We start from the raw sequence: 23,207 nt of genomic DNA on the forward strand, positions 1-23,207 counted from the left end.
TACTTTTGGTTTTGCTCCCATTTTGTATGAGATGAACTCAAAGATCTAAAACTTTTTCCACATACACAATATCACCATTTCCCTCAAATATTGTTCACAAACCAGTCTAAATCTGTGATAGTGAGCACTTCGCCTTTGCTGAGATAATCCATCCCACCTCACAGGTGTGCCATATCAAGATGCTGATTAGACACCATGATTAGTGCACAGGTGTGCCTTAGACTGTCCACAATAAAAGGCCACTCTGAAAGGTGCAGTTTTATCACACAGCACAATGCCACAGATGTCGCAAGATTTGAGGGAGCGTGCAATTGGCATGCTGACAGCAGGAATGTCAACCAGAGCTGTTGCTCGTGTATTGAATGTTCATGTCTCTACCATAAGCCGTCTCCAAAGGCGTTTCAGAGAATTTGGCAGTACATCCAACCAGCCTCACAACCGCAGACCACGTGTAACCACACCAGCCCAGGACCTCCACATTCAGCATGTTCATCTCCAAGATCGTCTGAGACCAGCCACTCGGACAGCTGCTGAAACAATCGGTTTGCATAACCAAAGAATTTCTGCACAAGCTGTCAGAAACTGTCTCAGGGAAGCTCATCTGCATGCTCGTCATCCTCATCGGGGTCTCAGACCTGACTCCAGTTCGTCGTTGTAACCGACTTGAGTGGGGAATGCTCACATTCGCTGGCGTTTGGCACTTTGGAGAGGTGTTCTCTTCACGGATGAATCCCAGTTCACACTGTTCAGGGCAGATGGCAGACAGCGTGTGTGGCGTCGTGTGGGTGAGCGGTTTTCTGATGTCAATGTTGTGGATCGAGTGGCCCATGGTGGCGGTGGGGTTATGGTATGGGCAGGCGTCTGTTATGGACGAAGAACACAGGTGCATTTTATTGATGGCATTTTGAATGCACAGAGATACCGTGACGAGATCCTGAGGCCCATTGTTGTGCCATACATCCAAGAACATCACCTTATGTTGCAGCAGGATAATGCACGGTCCCATGTTGCAAGGATCTGTACACAATTCTTGGAAGCTGAAAATGTCCCAGTTCTTGCATGGCCGGCATACTCACCGGACATGTCACCCATTGAGCATGTTTGGGATGCTCTGGACCGGCGTATACGACAGCGTGTACCAGTTCCTGCCAATATCCAGCAACTTCGCACAGCCATTGAAGAGGAGTGGACCAACATTCCACAGGCTACAATTGACAACCTGATCAACTCTATGCGAAGGAGATGTGTTGCACTGCATGAGGCAAATGGTGGTCACACCAGATACTGACTGGTATCCCCCCCCCAATAAAACAAAACTGCATCTTTCAGAGTGGCCTTTTATTGTGGGCAGTCTAAGGCACACCTGTGCACTAATCATGGTGTCTAATCAGCATCTTGATATGGCACACCTGTGAGGTGGGATGGATTATCTCAGCAAAGGAGAAGTGCTCACTATCACAGATTTAGACTGGTTTGTGAACAATATTTGAGGGAAATGGTGATATTGTGTATGTGGAAAAAGTTTTAGATCTTTGAGTTCATCTCATACAAAATGGGAGCAAAACCAAAAGTGTTGCGTTTATATTTTTGTTGAGTGTAATTATGATGGCATTTAGAACTAACAAATTAATTTTAACGATCAACGAACGAGGTCGGACACATAAGAAATTATTAATAGTGACTGACCGGTATGTCACAGATCGCTCCTGACGCTGCGCCTTTTCCCACTCACATCTCGCTGAGTGACAAACACAGTTATGAGTAGTTGTTGGCGCTCTTTTTTCTTCTGGGCGACAAGATTCTTATAAACAGATACGCAGAACACAGAACATTGTAAAAAAAAAAAAAGGCACGCAAAATTGGACTAAATACTCCGCGAGACTCCGAGGCCACGACAGGTGAACGGCGTTATAGCGAGGGACCACTGTATTTTCTTTTCACGTCAATAATTCCTGACGTGGATATTTGCTCGCTCAATTAATAAGACACGCCTAATCTGTCAGATTTCTTTATTTTTTAAATGTATTTCTGTATTTATTTTATTGTGACAACCGAATGGAGACGACAAAACCTGGTTGCTGCACGGGCGAATTAAGGGAATGACGAAACTACAGTTGTTACTATTAATTTCATTGTCTAAAACGATCACACCACATAAAGTTAAGCTCAGCGCTGCTCTGGCTCCAGGCTCGAAGTCTGGAGAAAAAGGCGAGCAGCGCTTTCTTTGCAGTCAGCGCTGTGACCACAGATCGTGCTCCATAACAATCCCGCAAAAGCGGGATTTGTATTGATTATTATGTAGTATAATCAGGAAAGTGTTATTTATGTAACATATGCATTGATTTGTATAATGGCACTGTTTATCATGTTGATCATCTTCATTTTTATGTGGATTCCAGCGCTGGTTCATTTTGGTGTATAATTTACGCCACCTCTCGACCTGGTGTGTATTTTCAGTGCAGCGTACGCCAACGATCACATTGATAAATGCCAAGTAGTGCAGCCGTTTTGGCGTACACCCCATATACGCTCAAATATCGCCGTACGCAACGTTGATACATGAGGCCCAATGTATTTGATCTCAGTGTAATTTCTTACTGTCAGTGGATGAACTGAAACAACGCCAAACTTTTCTTCAACTAACTTACATTAATGTCTCTGTCCTGCAGCTGCTTTACATCAAGTTAAACTTTGCACAGTTTGGTTAACAAGTCACTAGCTTCCTTCTGAAATGCATGTTTTCAAAAATACAATTAAAAGCCAGCTTTACTTACACACTACTGCACATTGATGTGGTTTCAATGACATCCAGAGACAGTCATATGCATGTTCACCTTTACAGGATTATGTTGCCACTAGGGGCAGCAGTGGTACATGCAGGTACCAGAAAACACAATAGAAGAAGCCCAGCAAAAAAAAAAAAACTCAGCTTCCTGTGTGCTGGAATTCGTCTGTTTTTCTTGATGTTTGATCTAAACATTGAACTTGGACATGTTGTGGTGCTTCAAGCCCGTAACTACAACCACAGCGGTAAATTCAATCAGTCGGCTTCTTACGATATGCCGCCGAGAAAATACACTGTAGAGCGCTGGCAGTGAAGCATGTCAAAAAGTTTCAGTGTCATTTGATTACCCATAATTCCTTTCTGTGCTGAGCAGACACCACACAGATGTGCAGCAACTGTTGGTGACGTAAAGCAGCCCTGTTCATCACAGGACACAGACTCTGGAACAATATCCTGAATCACCACAGTTGAAAAGTTACAAAACATTCTGAAACAGTGTTTGGAATTTAATAATTTGGATGTATGGATGAAACGTTCTGGTGCCAGCCTCAGCCACAGGTTCAGTCAATTTTTAATGTTTCTTTTACCTCTCTGTTGTGTTGTACATTTCATCTCCTATTTGCCCATGTTGTGGGCATCATGTTTGTCCCAAAGCTTAACTTTTTAGCTGATTCCGACATGAAGGTGGGTGTCACTGTTCAGCAGGTGGCAGGCAAACTACATGCACCTTCAACCATAGGGTTTCCTAATTTTCTTCTGTATAATCTGTCCAACATATGTTTTCAGCCTATGCTGAAGAAAGGTTTACTGACTTTCACTTTGTGAACAATGCTGTCATCTTTGCTGAATCCATGAATATCCTGAGATCCAAGCTTCCACTGACTTCCTGGGCTCAGCCACCAGAGGTGTATCGGTGCAATATGAAATTGTTGAACATTCTCTTTTCTCAGCAGTGACATTCATGTCTCTGGGCTCTTGCTCTTTGAAATCAAGAGATGAATGGGAAGAACTTAGAGTCATGAGGACACTAGACAGAGATGTTTGGCAATGTCAATACTTTTGCAAGGGAATGAAGGTCCAAGTCCTTAAGGTCCTGGTGGTTTATGTCCCAAGGTGATGACTGGATGTCTTCAGTATTAGGTCTCTTTAGGGGATCCTTGGGTACAGCTGGAACAATACTATGTCAAATGAACGGTTACTTGGGGAGACTATTATCACTTGCATTTTGATGGAACTTTAGCAACAGCATTTTGGCCATGCTGTACTTTTGTGTCACAATCCCAGCAGCCGGAAAAGGCCAAGGATACAGCCATGTTTCACATGGCAGCAGCAGATAGATCGGTACTTTTGAGAGGTAGGGATGGACCATTCTGTCAGCCTGGGTGGTTGCCATTCAGGACCGAATGCGGCCCTGTAGTGTCATCAATGCTGCGATGTATGGCATTAGTGCATGTTCCCAGACCTGACCCAACCTGTCTAGCAGGTGGCAGACATGTCTATGGCATATTAGCAAAGCAAAATTACTTCATCAACATCTGGTGCATCAGTGTTCACTAAATGTGAAATGGTTCATCCTCATCATTTGCCCTTTTAATTTGGTGAGTTACAAAATTATAGCATTTCTTATTTGCATTTTTGCTTATTAATGCAGCAGATAAGAGAATATTTAGAGTGGAATCCTGCAAATGGTGATAAAAGTATCAATTTCAGCAGAAATACTCCTCAGACAATCCTCATTTGAAAAAAATCGATTGGCCACTTGAATTTTCAGTTGGCGTTCAGGTAGAGGTCAATTGAAGAATTACACAGGAGTCAAAATTAAAAGATGCTCCAATTATATTGAAACCTATGCCACATTACTTGCCTGATCATAAAGATTCCAAAAAGTTATAGTTTGGATGGTCTGTAAATGAATTCTATGGAGTTATGGGATAAAAACAGCAAGAATGGGGACAAAGGTCAGTGTCGGTTTGTACAGGGGTCAGAAGTTAAAGTTGCTCCAATTTTGGTAAAAAAGGGATGTAAATTACTAGTTGAGTTAACACGGTTTGTAAAAGGAATAGTTTGGACCATGTATCATCCTTACTTATCACGTTACGGGGTAACATATGTCACATGTCACAGAATCCAATAGACATAGACCTTGTTTGACTTTTACTTTGGAGACCAAGCATTCAGCACTGTCAAAAAACTATTCCATTTATTAATCCTATTAGCTCAACCAATAATTTGCATCACTTTTTACCAAAATTGGAGCAACTTTTAATTTTGACCCCTGTACAAAATAAAACTGACCTCTGTCACCATTCTTGCTGTTTTTGTCCCGTAACGCCATAGAATTCAGTCACAGATAGTCCAAAGTATACCTTTTTGGAATGTTTATGATCAGGCAAATAATGTGGAATATTTTTCAATATGACTGGAGGATCTTTTAATGTTGACCTCTGTGTAATTCTTCAATTGACCCCTAGCTGACCACCGATTGAAAAGTCAAGTGGCCAATCGTGTTTTTTTTAAAGAGGAGTATCTAAGGAGTATTTCTGCCGGTTTTGATGCTTTTATCACCATTTGCATGATTGTTTCAGTTATGTGCTGCAGTATATATACGTAATTCTTACTGGGATGCACTAACGTACCCACGTATCTACATTTTGCTGTTACCAGCAGCAACGATTTTTCAGACAGATAGCATCAATAAATGTTGATGAAAATCCTGCAGTGGTGAAGATGATTCTCGTTAATTTTTCACTTTGTTTCACCAGGATGGAAGTTTAAACCGGCAGCCGCGGTGTCCGCGGAGACCCTATCTGACAGAGAGCACAGGCAGTCTACCTTCCAGTCCCTACCGTCTCCCTGACGAAGAGGCCTACGAGACCACGCAGGAGTACGCTTCTTCACGTGAACCCATCCGGAGTCGGAGACGTCCGCGACGCAACCGCCTCAATGGACACATCTCCCAACGTGCAGCAGGCCTACGGGACTACAGCTCTCAGAGCTTCAGCCAGTCAGAGGATGAAGAGGAGGAGGAGGAAGAGGATGCTCACGGGGAGAGCACACCTTTTCTCAGTATGCAGAACATGAACATGGACCCGCCCTTAAGCGTTCCAGGTTTCCGTTCATCATCTGGTGCAGACACACGAACTCACCGTGGGCTAAGTCGGCCAGGGACTCGGAGTAGCGGGCAGAACCGCGGCTCTCAGTCGCAGCGATCCAAGGCTGACAATATGCCGCTTTAAGACTCATTACCCCCCCCACGACCACCACCAGTCACCCCTCTACCCCCCCTCCCACCTCACACAGTCTCCTCCTCCTACACACAACCAACGGACGAGAGACCTGCACCTAGGAGAAATATTTTTATTTTGTATAACAGACAGATATTCTAAACAAATGAAATATTTATTTTCATTTCAGCAAAAATTGTCTACTAGCTAACAGCAAAGACTTTTTTTTATAATGGGGGGAAATATTTATATGTAAAGTTTTTTGATTTACAGCATTATGAGAGATGAAAAATAAGAGAATTACGTGCCAATTTTTTCACGAGTTAGATAAATAGAATAATATTGTGGTGCCTTTTGCTGTATGCTGAAGTCGGAGGTCCCATTGAGTTTTTGTAGCCTTTCTTATAAAGACTCTTTGTTTTTATAGAGACCAATCCTCTTCCTTCCTTTTGCTTTACTTTTTTCTCTGATTTGGGATCTTCCTGTTTTTGAACTGTGACCTGATTATGTCATCATGCAATATTGATTCCTCCTGTGTAAAAGGTGTCTGTTTACATAAGTATGATCCACATGAATGCGCTCGCTTCACAGGGACACCAGTCAGTGATGCAACCGGATACGTAGGGTAGTTTTCACGGGCATTTTTTGGATGATGAACACACATCAGTCATTTATGTCCTCGTTTGCAGCCTGTCAGTCATTTGTTGGTTCTTCTGTGGAAACAAGGTGGTTGTTGAAGGACATGTCCAGATTCCTGTGTAGGTGTTCAGGGTGCTGCCATGGTGTGTGTGTGTGTGTGTGTGTGTGTGTGTGGTCCGTACACTTTGTTTAGTTGGTGCCTCCATTCACCCGACAGGGTGTGGGCTCTTGTTTGACTGACATGCTCCTCCCACAAATCCTCACGCTGCCAAAAGCTCCATTGCACTGTAAGACCCTCCCTTCCTAAGCAGTCACGGGCCAGAGAGCTGCCGATCCAAGCCGACCTAACCAATCCAGTTGTAATCCAGCCTGACTCTGGCCTCCTGTGGACTGCCCAGCCCGCCCGTTTCCTATGCCAGCAGCTTAGGCCGCACTGTGTCTCAGGACTTCCCCATCACGTCACAGCCAAAAGACTCGAGCAGCGAGAGCGCGTCATCTCAGTCACAGTTCAGTCGGCAGGCCAGACCCACACGCCCTCAGTCTCCTTCCTGTCCGTCCATTCCGTTCATCTCTGACCATGATTTGGGCAGCACGGCTAAAAACTCCTCAAATTAGAAAAGAGGTTACATGCTTCTTTTTTTAATTTTTTTTTTTTTTTTTTTTACATCCAGGTGTTGTGTGAGTGTGAAAGCCGGCATGTGTGTAGTAGCGGTTGGATCTTTAAATCGATCTTGATGATGACAGTGATGATGAAACTACAACACTGTTGCGTGAAGCCCACATATGGGCGTTGCTATGAATTCTGGGCCTCCCGAATCTTTAAATAATATAATCGTATAGGTTAACTTTGGGGGTCATCTCCAGCTGTGGAGCTTTTACACCACTAGTGTTGGCACCGTGCTCGCAGGATACGTGATTATCAGCTCGGAACAGTTCAGACTACTACAGAGTGAGTCATAGAGTCTGACCCATTAGTTTTTTCTCTTTTTTTTTTAAGCCCACAGCCAAATGGTGACTTCTAATCATGCTGATTACTGCATCCTTTATCATTTTATTGATTGGACATATTTTGTTACTGATCTGTTGTGTATCTGTCTCTGCCTCTTCCACACCACATCACCCCCCCCCCCCCCCCGTCACATCTGTCTCACTCCATAACAAACCTTCAGAAGCAACTAGCCTCATCTGACTTTAGTCTTTTATTATGTCTTTTATTTATGTCTTTTATTTAACAGAGGGACTTTGCGGGGGATTCTTGCAAATAAATTAGCTTCACACAGGCGTCTTCTAACTGTCACAGCACTTACAGGTAACTCCAGACTATCTTTGATCATCCTGGAGCTGATCAATAGGTGAGCCTTTGCCATTCTGGTTATTCTTCTATCCATTTTGATGGTTGTTTTCCATTTTCTTCCACGCGTCTCTGGTTTTTTTGTCCATTTTAAAGCATTGGAGATCATTGTAGATGAACAGCCTATAATTGTTTGCACCTGCGTATAAGTTTCCCCCTCTCCAATCAACTTTTTAATCAAACTACGCTGTTCTTCTGAACAATGTCTTGAACGTCCCATTTCCCTCAGGCTTTCAAAGAGAAAAGCATGTTCAACAGGTGCTGGCTTCATCCTTAAATAGGGGACACCTGATTCACACCTGTTTGTTCCACAAAATTGACAAACTCACTGACTGAATGCCACACTACTATTATTGTGAACACCCCCTTTTCAACTTTTTTTTACTAATAGCCCAATTTCATAGCCTTAAGAGTGTGCATATCATGAATGCTTGGTCTTGTTGGATTTGTGAGAATCTACTGAATCTACTGGTACCTTGTTTACCATGTAACAATAAGAAATATACTCAAAACCTGGATTAATCTTTTTAGTCACATAACACTACTCTTATTCTGAACACTACTGTACATTATACAAGTGGTATGTAGAAACCAGGTGGAAAGGTTCTGTTCTGTTTTTTTTGAGAACTTATAGCTAGATATAAGAACAGAGTAGAAAAACATTTTTACAATTTGATTTTTAAAATGATATGCACCAAAAAAAAAAAGTGCAACATTCAGTTTTACTCCCATTTTTCATAAGCTAAAGTCTTAGACTTTATGCCGCATTTCCCTCAAAATTCTTAGAATCCGTGTTACTGAGCGCTTTTTACCAACATAATCCTACCGCCTTGCTGGTGTGATATGTCAAGATGCTGATTAAAGAGCAGGATTTTTGCACAGATGTACTTTGGAATGATCACAATGAAAAGTCACACTATAATATGCAGCTGATCTTGGACAAAAAGCAACCTTTATGAGGTGAAGAAGCCATATGTGGCCTTTGGGGCTGGTGTGGTTATATGTAGCAGGAGGTGGTAAAATCACAAGTCAGAATTTCAATACATCTACTTGGGAAATGATTCACAATATTAATACCAGCATTTTGGCATCAAAATTAATCCTATATCTTGAAAATAACCCCCACCCCTTGAATGTAACAAAGTATGGTCTATTTTCAATTATCTGGCTATTCCGCTATGTGTAAAGTTTGTCCATGCTCTTCAAAAACTTTATAAACACAATTCTTTCACAAAGGTTTTATTTCTGTAACACTGTGTGAATAACAGAACTTAGGAGGAGGCCATGCTCTTCAAAAACTTTAAAAACATAAACCATTGTCAAAGGTTTTATTTCAGTAACACTGTGTGAATAACAGAACTTAGGAGGAGGCCATGCTCTTCAAAAACTTTAAAAACATAAACCATTGTCAAAGGTTTTATTTCAGTAACACTGTGTGAATAACAGAACTTAGGAGGAGGCCATGCTCTTCAAAAACGTTAAAAACATAAACCACTGTCAAAGGTTTTATTTCTGTAACACTGTGTGAATAACAGAACTTAGGAGGAGGCCATGCTCTTCAAAAACTTTAAAAACATAAACCATTGTCAAAGGTTTTATTTCAGTAACACTGTGTGAATAACAGAACTTAGGAGGAGGCCATGCTCTTCAAAAACTTTAAAAACATAAACCATTGTCAAAGGTTTTATTTTAGTAACACTGTGTGAATAACAGAACTTAGGAGGAGGACATGCTCTTCAAAAACTTTAAAAACATAAACCATTGTCAAAGGTTTTATTTTAGTAACACTGTGTGAATAACAGAACTTAGGAGGAGGACATGCTCTTCAAAAACGTTAAAAACATAAACCATTGTCAAAGGTCTTATCAAATTCTTTAGCCTGAGATCTTGTTTTTGGGTTGGCCATGACACTTGATTTACTACAACTTGCCATGCTGTGACTTGAAATTACATGTGTATCATTGTAATAATATCAGTAATTATGTAGCTTTTGTGACTTCTCTAAAACAAGTACTACCAAGTCAGGAGCATTATATATCATAAACTTGAATGTTGTGTTCAATGCAGGGTTCATCAAAACTAATCATGAAGTCAAAACAATTACATTCTAATATTTCGAAAGATGTTAAAATTACAGTATATATTGCAGTTTTCTTTTTTGCATGGGGTGTTTTTTTTTTTTTGTCATGGTAGACACCCACTTCCTATATGAAATATCTCCCAAATTACACAATGCACAATCTCTGAAGTGGATGTAAGCATATTTGAAAGAAAAAAAAAACAAAATTCTACCATTACCACCTCCTGCTATTATATGTGCTTTGCAGTTGTCAGACTGATTGGAAATGATATTGGAGGTGACTTATGGTGGTGAAATGAACATTCAGTTCACAGGTAACAGCTGTGGTGGATGATCCTGTAGTCAGCATGCTGACTGCACACTCCCTCTAAACCGTTACTGAGACCAGTGTAAGTGCAATAATCTGCTTAATCAGCATCTTGATATGTCCACCAGGTGGACAGGTGAAGTGGACATTTGAGAACAAAATTTGAGAGAAATAAGCCTTGTGTGTGTGTGTGTGTGTGTGTGTGTGTGTGTGTGTGTGTGTGTGTGTGTGTGTGTGTGTGTGTGTGTGTGTGTGTGTGTGTGTGTGTGTGTGTACATAAGAAATCTTTTTTTGTTGTTGTTTACTTAAAATGCATAAAAAATGGAAATGTAAACAAAGGCATTGCATTTATATTTTTGCTGAGTGTATGTGTACACTTTGCTTACTTGCACAAAATTTGACCACATGTATTTACACAGAGCCTGGGGATGACCTTGTCCAGAAAGGGCCGTGATAACCACCAGCTCCATCAGATGATTTCATTGCTGAACTCATCCCATCTGCTCTAAGTGATATTAATCAGTGAAGTCACCTGGTGGGGTTGGTGGTTATAAAGACAACCTGCACCCTCTCGGCCCTTTCTGGAATCAGTTTGACACCTGTGATCTAAGAATCAGTGATTGGACGATGTAACAGGGCTCCAGTATTTTATCACAAATATGTCTGAATCCAGTGTCCACTATGGCTGAACATTTCTGTAGATCATTTGCTATAAACACTCGCAGTTCGTCAGTTTCTGTTTCATGTCATTATCGCATCGAGCTGTTCTTCTCATCAGTAGAGCAAGTTGTGTTGTCGCTTGTCGGTGAAACACACAGCTTAAGAGGGTGATCCCGTTCATCATGCCAGCACACGTCTACAGCAACATTTACAAACCAACGCCATTGTGTTCAGTTTTTTGGTAGCTGCTTTACCTGACTTCAAACCCTTAATGACCAACAGCGGATTAAATTTGCGCTGTCGCACCTTCAAACATGGCTTTGTCAGCACCATCAGGCGTCTTGTGTCTTCATAAACGTAATGATGATGAACTCTGATGGTTGGTTGGTTGGTTGACTATGGAGTTGTGACCAAAACACAAAAACATTTCCAGTTATGCCAGACTGACCTACAGAGCTGTAATATAAATGTGAAGGTGAATGTTTATGGAACTGTTACCATCCTATAGCCAGATCAAAAGTGCTCAAAAAGGATGGCGAAGCCCCGCCCACATTTTAAAGTCACTGACGTAGAGAAAATGTTAAATGGACTTTTAAAAAGCCAAGTTCACTAACAACATTTCTGAAGTAATTTCCATAAATCTGCCATCTTCCTATGTAATATAATAGCATGGGGCCGTGAATTTAACCTTGACCTCTGACCTTCATTGTTAACTAATCCTAACAAAATCAACTCACTACTTTCCAGCCGGAAAACCAGTGTACATGCCAGGATTAGTCAAAATCACATTAGGAATTCTGACGATATCTTGCTAGCACCTGAACATAAATACAAACAAAGTTGCATAGCGATAACAACAGTGCACACCTCTGGTGTCGTCGCTCATAAAACCTGTGCTGGTGTGGGTGTGCACACAGAGCGTGCCCAGCGGCCCTGAGCCCAGTGAGTAGGTGTCGTTAGCTGGATGGATGAGAATTTAGAGTTCATGAAATGACAAAGAGAGGAATTAGTGGAGACAAACTAAGTGTCTGGACTGTAAATAAAAATGAACATGGCTCCTCCTGAAAAGCAAACAAACTGGCCCCTAGTGGCTTGTTATAGTACAGATCATTAACACCGCCTCCTCCAAGAACCTCATTGAGAAAATATTATTTGAAGTGTACGCTGAATATTTTGACCCATGTTCCAAAGTTACATTATTTTACGTAGCCACATGCTCGTGTATCCATAACCATCTTTATGATAGTTTTGTTCTTGAAATGTTAGTAGTCAGTGATCTAAGTGGCGTAAAAAACAGCTCCTGTCAATCAACAGCGTAATTATTTACCAGAGAAGTGACATTTCATGGGAACATTTTTATATAATCCACTCCTATGTCATGAAATGTGTAAAAATGTGAAGCATGGGCAAAACAGGCATGATTGCAGATAGTGCAGCAGATAACTGAAGCAATAGTGCAAATGGTGATACAAGCACTAAAGTTGGTACAAATACTCTTTAGATATTACTCTTTTGAACAAACTGACTGGCCAGTTGAATTTTCAATAAGCAGCCAGGTAGGGGTCAATTGAAGAACTACACAGGGGTCAAAATTAAAAATGCTCAAATCATTTTGAAAGCTACACCACATTATTTGTTTGATCGTAAAGATTCCAAAAAGGTATAGTTTGGACTATCTATGACTGAATGATCAGGAGTTATGGGGTAAAAACAGCAAAAATGGTGACAAAGGTCAATTTCAGTTTGTACAGGGGTCCAAAGCTAAAGTTCCTTCAATTTTGGTAAAAAGTGATGGAAATTATTGGTTAGCTAATAGAATTAATAAGTGGAATAGTTTTGATTGTGTTGAATGTTTGGTCTCCAAAGTAAAGGTCAAACAAGGTCAACGTCCATTGGATTCTTTGACATGTGACATATGTTACCCCGTAACATGATAACTAAGCATGATACATGGTCAAAACTATTCCTTTTTACCAAAATTGGAGCAACTTTAACTTTTGACCCCTGTACAAACTGAAAGTGACCTTTGTCACCATTTTTGCTGTTTTTACCCCATAACTCCAGAACATTCAGTCATAGATAGTCCAAACTATACCTTTTTGGAATCTTTACGATCAGACAAATAATGTGGTATAGTTTTCAAAATGATTTGAGCATTTATAATTTTGACTCCTGTGTAATTTGCATGATTTTGCTTTAAATATTCTCTTAGCTGCTGCACTAAGATGGAATAATAAAAACCGAACACACTCGAGTATCTCAAAATTACAAAGCAAGCTCAAGATAACATGGGTTCAGTTAAATGGATCAAGGTGTAAAAAATGTTCCCTAATTCCCATCCCTAATTTGGGAGCCAGTTTGAGCAGGATGATGGCGAAATTGAGCACAACAAACTATGTTAAGTCAAAGTATTATCATGTATATGGCTCTATGCTCATGCACGAGGGTATTCCAAAACATGTTCCTGTCATCAGCCTGAGTAACAGAGGCGTTAGTGCCGGTGGGATGGGAGGAGCGGAAGGAGACATGATGTCCATCTTTATTTACAGTCAACAGTGAACACACACATGATACGTCCATGAGCATATTGCTGTTGAGGGGACGTGAACAAAAACAGAGGGCGACGTATCGCGGTGGTTACGGTCCTCTGTGAGGGTGCGGCAGGCACGCACGCCATGTTGGCTGTAAGAGCACGCCATTTTTGATTTTGACACCACCGCAGTCATGTCAGCTGTACAAGTAAAACATTGCAAAGTGATGGGCAGCAGAAGCTTTGCCTTCAGAGAAATACGCTGGAGGCATCAAGTTTGTGGAGCAAAGTGACACTGTGTCAGCTTCAACGCGTGTCCTTCTTCTTCATTTTCCACGTTTTGTTTGTTTTAGGGCAAAAAGAAATGCATGGATCAAAGGTGTAGAAATGACTTTCAAATTGATGATGAAGCCCTCAGATTCGGGGGGGGGGGGGGGTATAAACTGTACGAGAATTATGTATGAATATTATCTGGGTTGTTGTTCTTGGCCCAAAGGTCTGGCTAGTTTTAATATCACTGTAGTCAATCTGGGATTTGCGAGTTGGAAATTCTGCAAGTGAGGGTCGAGTGCTTCTAGAGTTAGTCCAACTGTTAACACCCCAACTTAATTCTCACCCTGCACCCCCCCCCCCCCCCCCCCACACACACACACGTCCTTTACCTTTACATGCACAGGAGTACATTTTACACAACGATACCACACCTTACACACACACAAACAGCTCCTCATCTACACAACAAAGCGCCCACAAACACACACACGTTTCTGTTCCACGTTTCTGTTTGTCAAGCAGTTTGCCTTTGTCTTCTTATTTTTTTTAACCGACTCCCTCCCCTGTCTCCCCTGTCTCCCATCTCCCCATCCCCCACCTCCTCTCACCCTAACCTCTGCATGTCCTAGTGGTCCTGGTAGTTGGGTGCATGGTAAAAGCAGCAAGCAAATCCTCTTTTCCACTCGGTGAAAAAAAATTTAAATAAAATAAAACAAAATAAAATGTGTCTACGTTTTAACATTCAGCAATAAATCCCCTTTTCTCATGTCCATCATTCTTGGAATATGCTAGAAGATTTTTTGCAAGTTTTATCAAAAACATACTACTTGTAAAAGAGGGAAAATCCAAAACCACCCCTTCATATGAAAAATAAAACTTTATTCCTACCATTTTGAGACGGTCCTGTCATCTTTATAACAACAACTAAACCGTTTTTTGGTTTCTCTTCACATGGAAGAGTGAGTTCTGACATTTTTGAAGAGAGATATGAAGAAAAGAGGTAGAACAGATGCAACGATCTAACCACTAGATGGCAGTATTGCCACTTGATGCGAACTGAATGGTGTCTTGTTTCCAGAAGAATAAATTTTGATCATGTGATTACAGCCATAAACAGTAAATGTGAAACATTGATTTGACTAATACATCATTCATGTCATTAAATCAATAGTTAGCAGACTGTAGATTCTAGTCATAAGTCCAGTGGGTTGTTTATTTTGTCACTGTGTAAATCAACACCTTTAAATTCTTTTTATGGTGATAATAGTGCCTGTATGCAGCTGAGGGCCTTTAGGTCTTTCTCAATACATGATCAGAATCTTAAACTTAGATCTCATGTGATCGGTGCCGCTACGCCTGTGTCACCGACCGAACGGTCCCCCTCTAAAAATCAGTCCATCCTGCCTTCACTGTGCCTATGTCCTTTCTGAGCGTCTGTAGCGATTCACTGATTATCGCCTTGTTACTGCTTAAAATGGCCTCGTTTCAGCTTAAAACTTATTTTAGTATGATTTAAGTGGTTTTAGTTTGTCATCTGATGGTTAGTAATCACATTATTCCCTTTGATCGCTTTGGGTGTAGAGAGTCAGACTCAGAGTCAGTCTCAGACGTATGCGCAGTGATAGATAGATAGATAGATAGATAGATAGATAGATAGATAGATAGATAGATAGATAGATAGATAGATAGATAGATAGATAGATAGATAGATAGATAGATAGATAGATAGATAGATAGATAGATAGATAGATAGATAGCAAACATACATACACAATGCATCCATCCAATAAAATACCAATAAATAAGACAAATATTAAAAAACACATTAAAAGTACAAGGTCTGTGAGAAAAGTATCCGACCTTATTATATTTTTCAAAAACTATATGGATTTGAATCACGTGTGGTTACATCAGACATGCTTGAACCCTCGTGGGAATGCGAGAGTTTTTTCACGCCTGTCGGTTACGTCATTCGCCTGTGGGCAGTCTTTGAGTGAGGAGTCACCCACCCTCTTGTCGATTTTTTCATTGTTTAGGAATGGCTCAGAGACTGCTGCTTTGTTTGATCAAAATTTTTTCAAAAACTGTAAGGCACAACTGAGTGGACACCATTCGATAAATTCAGCTGGTTTTCAGTGAAAATTTTAATGGCTGATGAGAGATTTTGGAGTTTTGCTGTCGCCGTATGGACGGCCCACGGCGCCTGACGGCGATCTGCCCTCCGAAGCGGCGTCGTCTCGCTGTTTCAAGCTGAAAACGTCCTAATTTCAGGCTCTGTGGACCCAAGACGTCGTGAGATAACAGAGAACTTTCAGAAGAATTCGGGATCAGGAGTTTATCTAGACATTCCACTGTTAAAGGAGATTTTGTAATGAAAGAACGTGCGGGCAGAGTCGCATGTCGGGCCGGACCCGACCGAGAGGGGTCGCGACAGGAAAAACACCTTCGTTGGAAACCTTAACGGACAAATTGGAACATGCCCAGCTGTTAAACAATTTCTCAGATACTCACTTGTTGAAAGCCATCAAAAGCCGCCTGAATTTTACAAATGGTTTTCAACACGGAGGTGTTTTTCATGTCGCGGCGCAGACAGATTTGCGGCGTCGTCACGGATCCGACTCGGCTAATTCGTCCGCACGTTCTTTCATTACAAAATCTCCTTTAACAGTGGAATGTCCGGGTAAACTCCTGATGCCGGCTTCTTCTGAAACTCCTCTGTTCTCTGACGATGACCTGGGTGAACAGAGTTTTAAATTAGGATGTTTTCAGCTCGAAACAGCCAAACGGACGCCACCTCCGACCGCGCCGCGCTGATCCGCTTTGTGGGCTGTGCTTAAAGCGAAAGAAACTCCACAATCTCTCATCATCCGTTAAACTTTACACCGAAAACCAGCTGAATTTCTCGAATAGTGTCCACACGGATATCCTTCACCGGTCCTGAAAAAAATTTGATAAAGCAACGCGCGCCGTCTCCCTGCAGCGTCTCAGACAAAGAGATTCCGACGGGAGGGGGAGTCCACACCTCACTCAAAGCCTGCCCACAGGCGAATGACGTCACCGACAGGCATGACAAAACTCACGCATGCGCACGAGGGTTCAAGCTTGTCGAACGTAAAAACATATGAATCAAATCCATTTATTTTTTGAAAAAAATAAAAAGGACCGCTTTTTTTATCACAGACCTCGTACATTAGCAAGAGGCGTTAAACAGTAACATGGCGGCCGGGACACATGATCTTCTATACCTCTCGGTCCTGCATCTCATGGAGAGGAGTCTGCCACTGCAGTTGCTTTTCTGAGCAACCACAGTGTCGTGCAGAGGATGAGATTTGTTGTTAATAATGGAGCTCATACTACACCTCATCCTGCTCTCCACCAGTTCACCCACAGAGGGCGCCTCCCTCCCCGTCACTGACACACACTTCCTGACAAATTTGTCCAATCTGTTACAGGGCGGACCAATTTTTAAAGGGGAGCGTTCAGTCGGCGACACCGGACCCGGATCTTGTTCCACCCACATTACAAACATTTAAATGAGCTGTTGATCACCTTCTAGTTCTGAATGCAGAACCATGACTATTCAAACAGGGTGTGACTGAAAAAGTCACACTACTCCTTTATAAATAAAAAGAAGCATAAACAACACCGGGGCACAGTAGATTGTGCAGTGTTAAATTAGCACAGCAGCGAGTGCATGTGGCCCAATTCAAAGTCGGGTTAAATCAACTCGATGTGTAAATGCCCTCCAGCATAGTAAACACCTACGCTATCATCATTTAAATGAACTAAATTAGTGCTGATCAACTTTATATAGCACTGATGAATTTGGTTTACCAGTCACCTGAATACTGCTGGTACTGATTTATTATTACTATTATTATTAATAATAATAAATAAGTGTGGGATGAGCTGTTTCATCTACTGCCTTATTGACTGAAGTGCTGGATTCAGTTGATCGGAGTGCACACACACACTGGCACGTCCTCAGAATTAATAGGGTGCCCAACAACTTGCTGGACATCACAGCTACAGCTACTGTGAGTGGTATATGGAGTGGCTATATTTTCCCACTGGAACCTGGCGTCCATCAGAGATGTGTTCTGGTTCCTATGTTATTCCATGCTTGCATGGACTGGGTCTAGTATGGGGATGTGGAAAGCAGCAACTTACGTGCTTTTATTGGTAAGGAAATGTTCACTGACCTTGATTTGATCATGCTGTGACCTTTACAGAATCAATAAATACCCTGATTGCAGTACTTCAGAAGCTATGTGAGGTATTGGAGTGTCTCATTTTACAATTGTCCAGGATCAAGACTAAGATCCAGGGTCCATATTCACAAAGCATCCTAAGGCTAAAAGCAGCTCTTAGTGACATTATTCTAAGAAAAATCTTTTCTTAGAATAATTTCTTAGAATTTTCCACCGGTAACAGAAAAGTTATTCACAAAGCATCTTAGGCCTTAAGAGAGATCCGAAGGTGAAAAACTGTGAAGAGGAGGGAGGAGGACTTAAGAAGCCTAAGAGTGTCTTAAGCCCCGTTTACACATAGACGGTAAACTCTCCCGGAAGTGTCCCGGCAGAGATTTTGCCCCCTCCGGGCCATTTTAGGGATCAAACACCGTAGTTAACGCCGGCGCACGGGGGCGTGGTTTGGTTCCGGCTTCACCGGGAATCGTCGAAAAAATTATTCAACATGTCGAATAATTCCGGGAGCACTCCCAAAGAAGTGGCCTGATGACGGAGACAACGCGAACAACGGCATTTGATACTTTTTAATCGCCGTGTCATCCTGCCCCTTCCTGTAGTGCCGCAGTTTACACCGCCGTAATTGGCGGCCGGCGTTGTATCCCTAACCAACGGCGTGTAAAACGGCGATAGAGCCCACATCGGCGTCCTCAAAAGCGTTTTAACCGGCGACAGAGGCAGACAAAACGGCGGCGCTAACGGACAGTACGCTGTTCTAAATGCCACCTCCCGGTTAATGGCGTTCCAAATGGCCGATAGGCAGCGGTCAATATAAAAACGCTAGCGCACTGCATGCAGGTCTCTCATTCGCGGCCAGCTCCAGATATTTTTGCAGAGAAGCTCCAGTATACCTCCTAAAATAAAATTGGCAGCGGCAAGGACTTACCAAGAGGTCTGGTTCAGAAGCAGAGGGTAGCCCTGTGGTGGAGACGGAGCAACACGTTGAGGAGGGAAAAAGGAGAGAAAAGAAAAGGCTGAGAGATGAGCTCCCTGTCACTCCCTCCCCCTGGGGGCGGTGCCTATAAGCAAAAGTTCCTGGAGTAACGCAGGATTTGCCTGGATAAATCCAGCGGTACACAGGGCATTATCGGCGGCCATTCTCACACGCGTCTTAACCTGTGATTGTAAAGGATAGAATTAAACCCCGTCGCCTGATGTGTGCCGGATGCTATGGCGTCAAAACTCCGCTTTACTTGGCGGATTTAGCAGCGTTTTATCCGCGTATTTGCGGCTAGTACGGCGCTCAAAATGCCGTCGAAATGCTCCGCCCCTTTCCACCGCGAAAACAAGCCGGAACTACCACGAACTTCGGTCTACGTACTACCAGCCGACAAAACTGGCTATGTGTAACCTGGGCTTTAAACAGACAAGGCGTTGGAAAAACAGAGAGGAAGGAGAGATTCTCTGTATGTAGAATGACAGTGATTCAGTAACATGCTACCGGCTTGATGGTGCAGGGGTAATGTTTGTGGTTGATTTCATCAGGAATGAGCTTACTTTTCCCACCCAGCATAGTAACATAATAACACCTGAGATGAAGGTCATCACAGCATTGCGATAACTGGCTATAGACGCCTTTACGGTGTCAAATTTAACGTGTAATCACGTTCTCGCTGGGGAGGCCGAGATTTTGTTGTCAGTGTAAACAAGCATTTGCGGGTGGTGGAGTGGACAAGCAACTTGTTTGCAACATTGCGTCGTTATGGAGGTGAGGTCAACCAAAATACGTATTTAGGTGTTTAACTAAGATAATTGTGAGTCTTTAATGTGAGTTTTATAAAAAAAAAAAAAAGCGTGTTGCTGTTAGGGTTTGCGTATCGGGAACTGGTTCTTTTCGAGAATCATTAAGAAAGTATTCGATCAATCGACATCAATAGCCTTTTTGCTTAACGATTCCCTTATTGGTCCTTCAGAGTGCCCATTATTTTAGGGGGTGTTTGTCAGGATCATTTCTCTACATTGATTACAGACCGTGCAGCGGGTCTGTATAATCAACCGTTTCTGCAGCACAGCTTTGCTTTGAACCTTGAACCAGTGAAGCAGTGCTTCGATCTTCGATCTGCTGCTTCATTGGTTCTTTGTTTTAGTTCGCTTTATCCTAGTTTTTCCCTGCTAAAACCCTAAAGAGCATATGTCTGTGAGTAATATTTACCTTTTTCATGTACTGACCTGTTATGGTCTTCTGAAACAGTTAATAGAAGTATTTTATAATTTAAAAATGGGACCGATGCTAACACGTAAGCATGTCTATGGCATTTTCAGTGTTAAAGTTAGCCATTACCAAGCCTCCCTCCCCAGCACGCAAAGGATTCTGGGGTACTATAAAACCATGAATAGGAAAAATGTAAAGTGCATGTAAATTCTGTAACATTGTTACAATTATTAATATCAAAGTAATTATATATGCACTTACACTGAACTGAACTTACTAAATAATAATCACGCTTTTAACACTGGCAGGCCCAGAGATTTCTGTTTCGGCTGTCTGCCCCCTCCTCTTTGCAAAACATGTTAATTCCTTTCCATATGCTAACATTTGGACAGGAATTAACATGCAGCTTAAGTGAACCTGTTTGGGAACATTCCAAAGAAACAATAGGCCACATCCCTCTGTTGTGTCTGATTGAGCCTGAGTGCAAAAGTATTATTTCAGCTGGAGTCTGCCACCACTGCCCCTGCAACATTATTCATTTTGCAGTCAGTTTCATTGAGGTCATATCTTATTTCATGTACTAAGAGTAACCATTTTTACCTCCGCCAAGGAGGCTATGTTTTCGGTTAAGTTTGTTTGTTTGTTTGTCTGTCTGTTTGTCAGCAGGATAACTCAAAACATTTGAACAGATTTTGATTAAATTTTGTGGAGTGGTTGGAAATGAAAAGAGGAACAAGTGACTAAATTTTAGTGATGATCTGGATCACGATCCGGATCCAGGAATTTTTTTAAAGGATTCTTCACCATTGCGGGATAGGGGGAATTTTGACATTCTAGTTTCTAACTCCACAAAAACAAGGCAGAAAGGCTTGAAAAAAATTAGGGTGTAACATAGTCAAATGTTCTATCAAACAACAAAGTTTGGTGATGATCGGATCCGGATTCCAGATCTGGTGATCCAGAATATGCAAAAATATAGGGAAAATAGAAAATGTGTCAGTGTGAGGTGACAAATGAAGCTAGAGATGCACAACTAACACCAAATTGTAGCTGAATCTGTACTGATTCAGTAAGGTGTCATCAGATTTGATGTAGCTTCAAATGTTATGGCGCTAGATCCAGAAGAAAACCTCCATTACTGAAAAATCGTTTTTATACAATAACTTTTGAACTAATAAAGACATAAAAGTGATTCCAAGTTCTAGTGGTATGTTTTCATGGTCAAGGATGTCAAATATAAAGGAAAGAAAAGTGTATGTATCATAGTTTTGGTTGTAACACTGAATTGTTGAATAGATCACTGTGCCAAGGAGGGAATTTCTTTAGGGTCAGTGACCCTATGGCCTTGTGTAGCACATGCAACACTTAAAAAGTAGTTCTATTTCAGAATTTACTGTTATTTATTTAGAGAAGTGTTTCATAAATGTAAAAAAATTCATATATTTGCAGTTTAGTTGAATAATAAATTGAATTTTGTCTCTTATTTGTTTTTGTCTATAAGCACATGCAATATCAATATCAGTGCTCAGATGACAGTAGCTTCTGGGAAAGGTGCAAGTTGCAATAAACTGTGATGCCAAGCGCTAAGGACACATGCTATCCAGTCACAGCAGATGAAACTTTTTTTTACTACTGAGCAAACATCATTCTTAGACTTTTTTAGGGTCAGTGATTCCACGGCGTGTAGATGTTATGGCGTCAGTGACCCCATGGCCTTGGCGGAGGTTTGCACTCTCCGAGTGTTTCTAGTTCATTTTATATTTTATTTAGCCAACAGTTTTACCCTATTTTTATCATTTGATCCAAGATATGTTTTCTTTTTGTCATAAAAAAAAAACACTTATTGTAATAATTGCCTGTCATTAAAATGACAGGCAATTATTACAATAAGTGTTTATCATAAGTGCCATTTGGCACCACGCCAAATGGCACTTATTCCTTTAAATCCCAAGGTGGTGCCAAATGGTGGCTGTGAACAGCCCAGCTTGTCACCAGTGTTATGTAAATGAGGCCGTTGCACTCTACTCAACGGGGGTTAGGGAGAAGGACAGGAATGCCAAAGTGCTTTACAGTGAAAAAGGCCCACTCCTCAACAGGACCAGATAGTCTGAGCCATGTTGAGAATAAATGCTTTTATATTTTTTGGTAATTGTTTGGTCAAGATTTTTTTTTTTTACAGAAAAAAGTTAATAAATAGTTTCAGTTACATTTGTAAGAAGTAACTCTAAAGACAAAACCCAAGTATATAAAAAAAACAGATGTTTAGTAACGAAGATATTCAAGAAACAAATTGGTCTCCAAATGGACTGCAGAGGGACTTCTATGTAACTCCTGCTCATTATTATGCTCGTTAATTATTATGGTTTGATTTGGTTTATGGTATATGGTATATGGTTTATTATAATTTTTAACCCATTTTGCCCCACTGGCAATAACTGTTGCCAAAGTATATCACTGTCATTTTCGACTCAATAAAAAATCTCAATGGTACTAATGCAGCTTTATTATTATTTCTATCATTACTAGGTGACATTTGACCTAGTGACAAGCTGTGTGACTACTGGCAACAATCAGGGCACAAACGGGTAAAGATATGGAACAGTAATAGTAAAAGGTAGACAGTTTATGTTTGCATTCTTGGTGAAATTTATTGCTTACAGATTGTCTGAACACACCTGGCACTGCCACAACATCTACTTTCTGCCTTTGCCACATGTGAACTTGTTACAATAAACACAACGCTTAGTGGCATGGTTTTTCTTGCAGCAACACTTAACCTGGCACAATGCCCCTTTCCCTGTGTCAGGTGTGGGTCGTTGCTGCTGAAGGTTTTCCTTATCCACCTCCTTGGCTGCCATATGAGACTGTGCAAGCTCCACCAAGACGTTCATCCATCCTTCTTTGACCCCAGTGTATGTCTGATAAAGCACATGTGCATTCAGTGCTGCAATGTCAATCA

General features: G+C 41.5%; 1 protein-coding gene and 1 long non-coding RNA gene across 2 annotated transcripts in view; one reads left to right on the forward strand and one right to left on the reverse strand.

Moving 5' to 3' along the window:
* The window catches only part of LOC117520008 (pro-neuregulin-2, membrane-bound isoform-like), a 447,661-nt gene extending 441,598 nt beyond the window's left edge, over positions 1-6,063 (forward strand). Inside the window, exon 13 of the mRNA XM_034181302.1 lies at positions 5,548-6,063. Coding sequence (XP_034037193.1) covers positions 5,548-6,021 — 474 coding nt within the window. The 3' untranslated portion in view covers positions 6,022-6,063. The remainder of the gene's footprint in view (positions 1-5,547) is intronic.
* A 389-nt stretch (positions 6,064-6,452) lies between these two features.
* LOC117520011 lies at positions 6,453-7,291 on the reverse strand. The gene is made up of 2 exons (XR_004563507.1): positions 6,993-7,291; positions 6,453-6,951 (listed from the first exon to the last, which is right to left on the reverse strand). It is a non-coding gene; the product is annotated as an uncharacterized LOC117520011 (long non-coding RNA).
* Positions 7,292-23,207: the final 15,916 nt, after the last annotated feature.

This window comes from Thalassophryne amazonica, chromosome 11 (assembly GCF_902500255.1).
Source record: "Thalassophryne amazonica chromosome 11, fThaAma1.1, whole genome shotgun sequence".
Classification (NCBI taxonomy): Eukaryota; Metazoa; Chordata; class Actinopteri; order Batrachoidiformes; family Batrachoididae; genus Thalassophryne; species Thalassophryne amazonica.